The 12,510-nt window shown below is 43.1% G+C and overlaps 1 protein-coding gene across 1 annotated transcript in view; it reads right to left on the reverse strand.

The window, feature by feature from the left end:
- Nucleotides 1-12,510, reverse strand: part of myo1ha (myosin IHa) — a 127,201-nt gene that overhangs the window by 81,862 nt on the left and 32,829 nt on the right. The window contains exons 5-9 of the mRNA XM_059987882.1: nt 9,712-9,792; nt 6,774-6,953; nt 2,889-2,987; nt 2,328-2,441; nt 1,119-1,190 (exon numbers count right to left, since the gene is read on the reverse strand). Of these exons, the coding sequence (XP_059843865.1) occupies nt 1,119-1,190; nt 2,328-2,441; nt 2,889-2,987; nt 6,774-6,953; nt 9,712-9,792 (546 nt within the window). The remainder of the gene's footprint in view (nt 1-1,118; nt 1,191-2,327; nt 2,442-2,888; nt 2,988-6,773; nt 6,954-9,711; nt 9,793-12,510) is intronic.

Here is a 12,510-nt window from a genome sequence, read left to right on the forward strand (position 1 = left end):
GACCATGGCCAGACTGGGTGGTTTGAGTATCTCAGAAACTGCTGATCTCCTGGGATTCTCACACACAACAGTCTCTAGTGTTTACAGAGAATGGTGTGAAAAACAAAAAAAAATCTCCTGTTATTTGCCTGGCTAAAGTCCCAGTGTTGGAGGGAGGAAGGACAACTTTATGTCTGATAACGTCACAGAGTACACTGGTATTATTGGAACCCAAGTGCAGAGGAAAGACGGACTCTGGTGGAGAGATGGCAACCGCAGTTTCCAAAAGGACATCGGTGGCTCAATCAAGTGACACCACACCACAAGATGTAGAGTTCGCAAAACTAGGACCCTACAAATTACACTAATCAGGCATCCACTTAAATAATACAAGTAACATGAAATCCCCAAACCTATCAAAATAAACTTAAAAAGTTTAAACAAAAAGCACCAGAGTGAAGGACTCAAATGAAATACAGTACAACAAAGAAAAGCCTTCTTGTTGCATAAACTTTTTCTAGCTGTGTCCAATTCCAGCTGCACAGCAATAAAGGCTATGTGCATGGGAGCATTTTAGCTACTGTGCTGCTGTGCACCCGTGCAGCTTAGAGGGAATAGTGGATACAAGGCTTGGCATCTATTCCATAGACATGTGATTAAACCCCAGTCCGTGGACATGTGACCAAACCGTATTACAAATGCTTGGACTGAAGAGCTAATACCCTCTGGGTTTTCAGAACCCATCTGGTACAGGGAAGGAAATTTGTCATCATTAACCTCATTGACCACTTTGTCATCCAACCCAGAAGAACCTGTTTTTGTCTGAAATGGCCCTGCAGGACTTTTGATTTGAAGATAATGAGTGATGGATGATAAATACTGGTCTTGTCAGACATGTTAACAAATCACAACAAAAAAAAACTTTAATATCTTTCTGGTATTTAAAATTCTGTCAGGGGTTCTAGGTATTCTCAAGCACTTGTTTTCCCTGTCTCTGCTTTAATTGATCTGAAACATTAACCCTGTGTCTGTCTAGATGAGTATTTCCAGCATTTCTGCTGATTTCCTGTATTGCCAGCACCCGTCCCAGTTCAGTTATTAGACACCAGTGACAGTTTCTGAAGCTGTTCATATGTTACCTCTTCTGCTTTGGCTTCAATCTTCTTGTGTGTCAGACCCTCTTGCAGGACCAAGACATGTATACCCAACAACTGCAGACAAACCGAAAGGAAAAGAGTAGTGTATGAAATAATTGAGGATCATTGCCTCAAGAGTCACGAGAAGAAAGAAAAGAGTAAGTTGATAGGGTGGCTAAGAAGACATATGGCATGTTAAATCCATTTTAAGGAATTTTAAGCATATTCTGCCTGGAGATCAGTGCCCAGTGGTTTTCCACAGGTATCTGTTCTGGGACTGCTGCCCTCTGATTTTTATAAATGACTCAGATGTGGAAGTGGAAGGAGGGGTTAAAAAGTTTGCAGATGACTTCAAAGTGGGTGGAGTTGTGGAAAGTGTAAAATGTTGTAGGTTGCAACGGGATGTTGACAGGATGCAGAGATTGCCTGAGAATTGGCAGGTGGAGTTCACTATGGACAAATGTGAAGTGATTTGAAGGCAAAGCACAGAGTTAATGGTAAGGGGATTCTTAGAGGTATGGAGAAACTGAGGGATCTTGGGGTCCAATCCATACAGAAATTGCTAAGAAAACATATGGTGTGTTGGTCTTTATATTTTGGGGACTGATTTCAAGAGACGTGAGATAATACTAAATAAAACCTTAGTTAGACCAGACATGGAGTATTGTATTCTGTTCTGGATGCCTCATGATAGGAAGGATGTGGAAGATTTAGAGAGGGTGCAGAGGTGCTATGCCGGGATTAGAGAACATGTCTTTTGGAGAAGTATTGAGCAAGCGAGGACATTTCACCTTGGAGCGAAGGAGGATTAGAGGTAATTGCTTTTTCTCTGTTTCGTGGATGTCTGTGAGGAGAAAGGATTTCAGGTGGTATACTGTATACATTCTCTGATATTAGATTGAACCTTTGATAGATAATGACAATGATAAAAGGCATAGAATGGACAGCCAGCACCTTCTTCCCAGTGCAGAAATGGCTAATATGGGAGGGTGTAATTTTAAGGTGGTTGAAGGATCGAGGGAATACCAGAGGTAGGTACATGGAGTGTGCTGCTGGGGTGGTGGTGGAGGTGAATACATTAGCAAGGTTTACCAGAATCTTAAATAGGCACATAGATGAAAGAAAAATAGAGGGCTATGTGGGACGGAAGCATTAGATTGATCTTGGGGTAGGTTATAAACTGGTCACAACATCGTGCCCTGCCACCTTTACCTTGGAGATCCATCTGATCTGCTTGTCAACAGTGATGTTGGCACGTCCGTGATTGTCTGCGATGAACTGGATGTTTCCCATGTGCAGAACACTGGCGATGATCCCCAACAGGTTCTGTAGATGAGGGCAAGTTATCAGCAACTAACCATGTGCCAGGGTCTGAACATTATTTTTTTTAATCTAGAGATACAACATGGTAATAGGTCCTACTGGTCCAACAAGCCAATTACACTCACGTGACTAATTATCCTGCTAACACTCATGTCTTCGGAATGTAGGAGGCAATCCACATGGTAAGGGGAGAACGAGCAAATTCCTTACAGACAGCGGTGGATTGAATCATTGTTACGGGTAACATGAACTAGGATAACAGGATAAGTGAGAGAAACAACAACCTGCTATCATTGGGTTTGGGTGCACCCTCATCTCCATTCTGCATGCCACCCGACCATAGGAATGAATTCTCCTTGGAACTCCCTCCATGGGAGATCCATCGAACATCTTCTCATTAACAACATGACAGCCCACCACCAAGCCCACAGGTGAATGAGAAACACTCACATCAATGTCATTTTCTGTAAAATCAATCACAGACAGTGCTTTGCGAACAGTTTTCCAGTCACATTTATCGTTGATTGAGCTCACTTTGGCACACTCACCCTGCGGAGAGACAACAAAAGGAAAACGTTGGAAAATCAGGATGGTATGATCGGAAACTGTGGAACAACTTGATGCTAAAGGGTGGGACCCGCTAAATTGAACAGTTCTCCGAGTACTTACGGATTTCTACTTGTTGGGCAACCCCCATGGATCACGGATGCCTCACTTCCACTGTGGTTTTCTGAGTTTGAGAATGACCAGTGAGACCAACGTGGGTACCACAGACCCTTGCACATGCAGAGTAGGAATGGCTGACAGAGTCATTGTGTGGGTTTTCTGAGGTGCTCTGCTCCATCGGCCACTTACCTTTGCCTCTGATGCACAGACCAACTGTCTTCCCCACTTTGAGCAGACATGAGGGAGAGATTCCCAGGGGTCTGTGAGGTTATTGTATTTCTTCAAGGAAGTTTAGGGCACCTACTTAGATCTTTTCTCTGTTGACTAAGTGATTGCTTCCCCTGACATAGTTAGAATAGACTGTCTATTCCAGGAGTCTCCCATTAGATACACAGCAGGAAAACTCTACCTTGCCAAGTTTTTAAGTGTTTTCTTCTAATTCACCAATCTTATTTGAAATAAAGAGAGAAAACATTGGAAATCCTCAGCAAATCAGACAGTATCTATATGAAGTGAAACAGAATTCAAGTTTCAGGCTGACGATCCTCTGCAGTTTGCAATCTGATTAACTCTGTTTCTCTTCCCACAGATGCTGCCTGACCTGCTGAGTGTTTACAGTGATGCTGGTTTTACTTTAGATTTGCAGCATCTGCAGGTTTTTGGTCTTCATTTTAAGGTTGGACCTTTGATTCTTAAAGTTTTAGCAAAAAAAAGAATTTCAGGATGTATATTGTATGCATTTCTCTGACATTAAACGTACCTATTAAATCTATTGAAATTTGAGTCATTGAGCATAGGAAAGATCCTTGTTCAGGATGAAATTTGTCTTGCTCTTTAGCTGTAATTGAGTGCGTAAGTACAGCCACCACTGGTTATCACATCAAATATTTCATCTTACTAATTAACTAATGAGCAATTATTTGAATTTACAGAACAATTTCTATTCAGAGGGGAATGACACCTGGGCAAGGGAGAGATGAAAGAATCTACACAATTTGGTTGCCTTAATAGAGGAGGCACTGCCCAAACTCATTTCCAACTCCTGCAATTTCTGTTTTATTTCAGAGTTGCATCATCTGCAGTATTTTTACTTTGGGGTGCCTGGAAGGAAGTAGTGTAATTGGTTCTTTCAAAGACCATGTGATACATCATTGTGACGCTAAAGAACTGGACAGTGGGGATTACCTCAAGATGTGTGTGAAAGAGCTGCCACAAGCACACTGGGTTAATTGGCCTTCATTGTTGGGTGCTTAATTCCATGAAGGTCGGTGTTAGTGTAAAGATGCAGAGGGCCTGCCTATAGCAATTTTGTGGGGAGAGGTGACTTTAAAGACTAGCTTTATTTTTTGATACAAGTACGCTGAAATGTGGGTTACATGGGGTGTCCAAGGAGGGGTAGCACCTCTGGTGAAGGCGCGGTTTTGTATCCATTCTAGGGCAGCTCACTCACCTTTGGTTGCCATCAGATGCTCAGCTCTCACCAGGGGCTCTAAGTAGCTGTTTGCATGTGACAGTGACCACATCCTGGTACACTGCTTTGACAAGTGGGCTAGACCAGGCGATGGTAGCCTCATACCCCGGAGAGAGAGAAACATGCCTGGCCCAGCATGTTAAGTCAACTCTGGCAGACTGGGCGGCTGAGATCTACAGTGAGATCCGATGGCTAGGAAGGCGGCACTGTAACACTCTGTGGACAGAAAAGGGAATGACAAGGCACAGAAGATTTCATGGCCATCCACTGCAACCAAGGAAGACCCCGGTTTGTGACTGGAGCTGGTCTTCCGAGTGCCCAGTGCAACAGTTTTTCCACTTCAGGAGTCGGAGTACAGAGGACTGGTGGACAAGTTTGTGGAGTGGTGTGGGTGGAATCATCTGCTCCTGAATGTGGCCAAATCCGGGGGGATGTGATTGATTTTAGGAGGAAGAAGAATGAGACAAGTTCTGTATACATTCTGGGAGAAGAAATTGCCGTGGTGGAGGAGTATAAGTACTTGGGTGTTTACCTCGACAACGGATTTGATTGGAAAACCAGCATCATGGCCGTTTACAAGAAAGGGTTGAGCAGACTTTATTCTCTAAGGAAGCTGAGATCCTTCAAAATGTGCAGCAGGATATTGGAGATCTTTTACCAGTCTGTTGTGGTGAGTGCAGTCTTCTTTGCGGCTTTATTTCGGGGGAGGAGTATTGGTGCTGGAGATGCAAAAAGACTAAATAAACTCATCAGAAAGCCTGGATACGTCCTTGGCTACAACCCAGACCCTTTTGAGTTAGTGATGGAGAGGAGGTCACCAAACAAACTTATCCATTATGAACAATCTGGCACATCCTCTCCATGACCTACTGAATAAGCAGCAGAGCACCTTTTCAAACAGACTCATTCAGCTCCGATGTCGCAAGGATCATGACAGAAAATCTTTCTTACAAAATGCAATAAGCATATACAACAGTTCATCTCTGTGTGACAGAAGAACATACATCATGGTGTGTGGCCACATTTTAATTTCACGTCCCATTCCCATTCTGATATGTCTATCCATGGCCTCCTCTACTGTCAAAATGAATCCAAACTCAGGTTGGAGGAACAACACCTTATAGACGGGCTGGGTAGCCTCCAACCTGATGGCATGAACATTGACTTCTCTAACTTCTGTTAATGCCCCTCCTCCCCTTCTTACCCCATCCCTGACATATTTAGTTGTTTGCCTGTTCTCCATCTCCCTCTGGTATTTCCCCCCACTTTCTTTCTCCTGAGGCCTCCTGTCCCATGATCCTTTCCCTTCTCCAGCTCGGTATCACTTCCACCAATCACCTTTCCAGCTCTTAGCTTCATCCCACCCCCCCCCCCCGGTCTTCTCCTATCATTTCGCATTTCCCCCTCCCCCCACCACTTTCACATTTCTTACTATCTTTCCTTTCAGTTAGTCCTGACGAAGGGTCTCGGCCCGAAATGTTGACAGTGCTTCTCCTTATAGATGCTGCCTGGCCTGCTGTGTTCCACCAATATTTTGTGTGTGTTGTTGTTTGAATTTCCAGCATCTGCAAATTTCCTCATGTTTGCTCATTGTACAATAATTTGTTTTAAAATTTCTTAAATTATTAATGAGCATTATTGCACATTGATAAATTATTATTGTGCATGTTATTATTCTGTACTTTATTATTAGTTAAGTCTGCTCAAGTGTGTTTTAAGTGTTGTTGCTGTAAAGAAAGAATTTCCCATTTGGGATCAATAAAGTATTTATTATTATTATTATTATTTCAAAACTCCTCCGTACATGTTTCCTGTTATTGCTGGATACAATGGACAACCACCATGTCAAAACATGTGAAATACGTCATTTGAGTCAGCAACCAACACACTCAGAGGATGTGAGGGAGCCCAGCAGCAACATAGCATGTCCTCAACTTGCTGACCCTAATCTGGACATGTTTGGAATGTAGGAGGAAACCAGAGCACCCAGAGGAAACCCACTTGGTCATGGGGAGAGTATTCAAACTCCTAATGGACAGGGTTTGTACATTCCATCCAGGATGATTACAAAGAAACCAACATAGGCCAGAGAGCTCCAGCATGAAATCAGGCCCTTCAGCCCAGCTCATCCATTCTGAACCAGATGCCCACCTAAACTTGTCCCATTTGCCAGGTCAATGTGGAACTGAGGGTTTTACCTGGATAAGGTAGTGGTACTGCAGTGGGTTACGATCCAGACCCAGCCAGCGAAGCAACTCATCCTCGCCTCCCTCCAGCAGCTGGTAGAAGATGTGAAAGTTACGTTCCCCATGGTTCTGGTGAGCCACTCTTGACTTTTCCAGGAGATAACTCAGGATATGACCTCCAACTGGAGTTCCCTGGAAAAGCGCATGGTGTAGCGATTAATACATAGAACAGTACAGGCCCTTCAGTCCACAATGTTGTCCTGACCTTTTAACCTCTAATTTCTAACTAACCCTTCCTTCCCCCATAGCCCTCCATTTTACTGTCATCTAAACAGAGTTTGATGTTAAACATCACAGCATCTAAACAACCCCAAAAGTAATTGTGTTTTTCTGGTGTTTTGAGATACCACATGTCACAGAGAATTTTACCCCAACCCTTTAAACAAGACTTTAGAGCAGACTGTTGAAAGGATCTTTAATAGCCTTGGGGGATGTTCAAAGCAGAAAGGTTCAGTGAGAGAGATCCAGAGCCGAGTGACTTGGGACTTGAGAAGGTCAGATAGGTACATGGAAGGCATGAGTATGGAGGGCTATGGTCTGGCTGGAGGTTGATAGGGCTAGGCAGTTTACATGGTTTGGCACAGACTAGATGGGCTGAAGGGCCTATTTCTATGCTGTAATTTTCTATGTCTCTGTGACCTAATAGTGTAGCCACTGGTTGTGGAGTCATTAAAATCCAGGTGCACAAGGGGTCAGAATGGGTAGAATATCACTATTGAGATGGACTGAGAATGGTTACAGTGGGAAGGGTAAAGGTCAGTGGGTGGTGGTCAGGATTGAAGCTCGGGTCATTGGAGGGGTCAGGCAGCAGCTCTACCAACCTGCCACTGTGCTGCCTAAAGAAAAGAATCTTCAAAGCTTTGTCACCTTACTACTCAGGAAGCTGATGCATTTATTAAGTCCCAATGTTCAATATTTTATCCCGCCAAATGATCCGTTTTTCAGGACGTGGCCCTGATTGGCATCTCTTATCTGTTTCACAGCATTCCGATATTTGCTTGCCAACATCAAACAATGCTTCTATTCAGTCTCGAATTACTTCACTGTAAATTGTGCTGGAATTTGACACCATTCACTTCAATCTAAATAATTGATCATGAACTGCAACAAGATACTCTTTGACTGGTCCACAGGGCAATGTGAATGGGACTTAATCGTTAGAACAGTCTTGCCAGAAGTCATCGGCAATAAGCCAAGGACATTAATATTAGTAAATCAGTTCTCCGGGACACTTGAACCACAAGTCAAAAATAGTTCTGGGCAATGTCGTTATAATGTGACAGTTCACAGCAAACAATACGGTTGGCTGTGGAATGAACGCTCCATCCACGAGTACTTGTAAATCCATTGTAAAACATCATCATTACGTGTTGTTTTGTATGACGTGGACAATCATGGTCTTTTGACCATGATTGTTCATGGCAAATTTTTCTACAGAACTTTTTTGCTGTTGCCTTCTTCTAGGCAGTGTCTTTTTTGTCCCCAGCCATTACTTTTCAGAGATGGTCTGCCAAACATCAGTGGTCAAATAGCCAGGACTTGAGATATGCAGCCCCTGCTCCCATGGCTTCACTTGACTCAGATTGGGGGGGGTGTGGGGTGAGGGGAGACTAAGCAGGTGCTACACCTCACCCAAGGGTGAACCACAGGTTGGCAGATGGAAGGAGTGCCTTAGGCTCTTTTGGTAGGGAAACATCTCCACCCTGTCACCCATAAAGCCTATAAGACCTGAATTTACACTTGGATATTTCTGGGAGTTTTTCTATTTTTGGTATCTGGGCAGAGCCTGTAATGCCAGCATTTATTGTTCACCCCTATTTGCCCTTGGGTTGGTAGTGAACTGCCAGCTTCAACTGCTGCAGTCCTGCAGGTGAAAATGTTACCCCCAAGAAGGACAAGGGCAGCAGCCATAAGGGAGCATGACCACCTTCAGTTACTCCAGCACACCCAAAATATACCACGAGTCCCTCTTCATTCCTGGGTCTAAACCTTCAAAGGCCCTGCCCAACAGCACTTGTTGCATGTGCATTGAGACAGACTGTGAAGTGTGTCATTTGTGTTAACAACTAACACAGTCCAAGGCCGCGCTGGATGGGGGGTGGGGGGAGGGGGGGCGGCAGTCTACGATGTCTCTGGCAGCAACATAACATGCCCACAACCTACTAACCATAATCCATGCATCTTTTGAAATATGGGAGGAAACTGGAGCATTTAGAGGAAATCCACATGGTCATGGGGATTGTCACTGTTTGGAAACATTTGTACATTTCCTCCTGGCAGTCTGGCTGCCACATGCCAAAGACGTATGAGGTAGGGTCAGTTGTGGGCATGCTCTGCTGGCAGTAGAAGGACTACCTTCTGTGGGCTATCCTGTGAGCTATCTTCAGCACATGTTTGGACTGTGATGGTCATTGATGCAAACTATGTATTTCACTGTATGTACATGTGACAAATAAAACAAAATTTGATCTTTACCTTAATCCTCCTGTGGTGCTGCTGGACAGGAAATGGGATATCTTGTGCACATTGCTGTGCAGTTTGGAGGGGAGATTGTAAGTGGTGAAGCTCCCTTGTGTCTTTCTTAGCGGCCGTGGTCTCAGATTCAGGACGTGCTATCAGTGGCTTTGGTGGGAAGGTATACTGCATTTTGTTGATGGTACACACTGCAGACTCTGCTCACTGGTGCATACAGTGAATGCTTGTTGGGTGGGGGGGGTAATGGCATACCAAACCATGGAACCCATTGGCTTTCCTTCTGGGACACCAGGGTACTAAATTAGCATTAACCAGTTACTGATTTCTACTCCCATCTTCTGTTTAATTCTTCTCATCACTAGTTTTACCCACCATAGCCTTTGAGATAGAAGGTTGAAAAATATCAAGCTCATACCGTATGGCTGAACTGGATGTCCATGTATTTCCCAAACCGGCTGGAATTATCATTCTTGAGTGTCTTGGCATTTCCAAAAGCCTGAAATAATATATGGAGAATTTATACAATAAGTGTTATTGAATAAACACATGTGCTCCTGTACCTAATGAAGTGGCCACTGTGTGCATGTTTCTGGTCTTCTGCTACTGTACACCACCCACTTCAAGGTTTGATGTGTTGTGCATTCAGAGACACTCTTCTGCACACCACTGTTGTAACATGTGATTACTTGAGTTACTGTCACCTTCCTGTCAGCTTGAAACAGCCTGGCCATTCTCCTCTGTCCTCTCTCATTAACAAGGCACTTTCACCTACAGAACTGCCACTCACTGGATGCTTTTTTGTTTATCACAACATTCTCTGAAAATTCTAGAGACTGTTGTGTGTGAAAATTCTAGGAGATCATCAGTTTCTGAGATACTCAAACCACCCTGTCTGGCACCAACAATCATTCCATAGTCAGTCACTTAGATCACATTTCTTCCCCATTTTAATGTTTGATCTGAGAAACAACTGAACTTCTTCTTCTTCTTCTTCTATTTCCGGCAGTTTAGACACATCTAGGTGTATTACTGCCCTCCGCAGGATTACAATTAGTTACAGAATTTCAAGAAACTCAAATTCTTAATTATAAACTAGTCTCATGTAGAAACAGAATAATAAACTTTTCAATCAGATGGTGGTTCTCTCAGCGAACTGAACTTCTTGACCATGTCTGCACATTTTTATGCATGAAGTTGCTGCCACATGATTGGCTGATTAGATGTTAGCATTAACGAGTAGGTGTACAGGTGTACCTAATAAAGTGGCCACTGAGTGTACATTGGAAGGGGGCTGTGGAATGCAGTTTGTTTACTTTCTCAAGACAATGCTCCTTTAGAGCTTCTCTTAATGATGTAGTGGTACAGGCTCAGGTGGACTGTGGCTGTGCTCAATAAAAGGTTGCTGGAGTTAAGAGCACGCCAGATCTCATTCCTGATGATTTGTTGAAGGAATTGTTATGGCAGAGAGAAATTAGACTCCGGGTGACAGGATTATGAGGCCATTAAGAAGGCTACTTTAAATGATAAGGACAGCTTTCAGCTGGGAAAAGATCCCTCTCAATTTGCAATCTATTACCTTTGAGGAAACAGATGCTTATTTTCTGAAGAGTCAAGAAAATATCTGTAAAATGTCTCAATAAATTTTGTTCTGTAGACTGATTAATGTTCACTACGCAAAATTACAGTGAGGCCGATCATGGCCATCACCAGTGATACGGAGAACATAATAGACTCCATGAATAAACTCTTCTTGGGCTTCCAGCCAGGTGCAGGTAGTGGTTTTAACCGATGTTTCAATAACAAACTGTGCCATTTTCATCAGAGATGAAGCCTGGGCATGTCTAGTCTGGTTGTATTTATACCCCCTCCTCATCCTTCTCTCCTGATTGGTTAGTCCTCGTCCAGTCAGGTTTCCGCTGTCCTACCTTGTTTACAATTGAATTCCAGTTCATACTTAGAGCAAGACCATTGTCTTTGTTAAAGTTCTTTTCCTCTGGTTTTATTTCAATGGCTTCCTTTACCAGGCAGTCCCAAAAGCCATTGGCAGGGCACAGTAGTTTTGTGCTGTCGATATCAATCCCCTGGCCATTGTGAACCATGAAGTACAGTAAGTCTTTTTAAGCAGAATATTTCTTAATAGTTTGTGTTCCAGAGCCTTAAACAAACTTGTAGTACATTCTTTGAATTCCATGATTGCAATGAACCCCAACAATTCTTATGTTACTGCTGCTGAGTCAAAATCCCCTACCATCGATTTCTCCAGGTAACCCAAATGGATACGTTTCCTGTGCTCCTTGATGTGGTTTTCCACTGTGTATCCCCCCTGGCTGATATAGGCTGCTCCAATCTTGAAGAAATACCAGATTACTCCCATCCACAAACCCGTAAGGAATTAAATCACAGCTTATGTGAGTCAAAGATGACTTGGCTGGCATTTACAGGACTCCCTGTGAATGTGGAGCAGCATATATTGGCCAGACTGTCTTTCTGCCCCTTCCATTGGGTAGAAGATACAAAAGCCTGATAGCATGTCATTTACCATCAGGCTCAAGGAAAGTGTCTACTGAATGGTGCCTTTGAATTCTTGACCTCAAAATCTATCTTGTCGTGGCTCTTGCTCCTTATTGTCGGCCTGCACAGCACTTTCTCTGTAACTGTGACACTGTATTCTGCATTTGTTCTTCACTTTCCTGCACAAAAGCCATCTAATTCAGGGTTGGTGTGATCAACAGGTAACAGACATACAGAATTACAGAAGACTATTGTGCAGAAGGAAACCCTACAGCCCAATGTGTCGGTGCTAGCCAAAGAAAAAAATCTCTAATTTCTAACAGGAATAAATTTAACATGATTTACATTTTTGGGAAAACAGAAACACAGCCTACGGCTCTAAAGATAAAAAAAAAATGAATAAAGTGGAAGAACAAAGATATCTGGGCAACTCATTGATGTGATTAAAGATCACATTTTTGACTCAGCAGCAGTAACATAAGAATTGTTGGGGTTCATTGCAATCATGGAATTCAAAGAATGTACTACAAGTTTGTTTAAGGCTCTGGAACACAAACTATTAAGAAATATTCTGCTTAAAAAGACTTACTGTACTTCATGGTTCAAAATCTTCCAAATCATTTTAATTCTAATTAAACATCAGTAGATATGTAGGTCCAGATATGATATAGGAAATGTGGCTGAGCAAACTCTAATAAGTAGC

The sequence above is a fragment of the Hypanus sabinus genome, chromosome 13, assembly GCF_030144855.1.
Source record: "Hypanus sabinus isolate sHypSab1 chromosome 13, sHypSab1.hap1, whole genome shotgun sequence".
Classification (NCBI taxonomy): domain Eukaryota; kingdom Metazoa; phylum Chordata; class Chondrichthyes; order Myliobatiformes; family Dasyatidae; genus Hypanus; species Hypanus sabinus.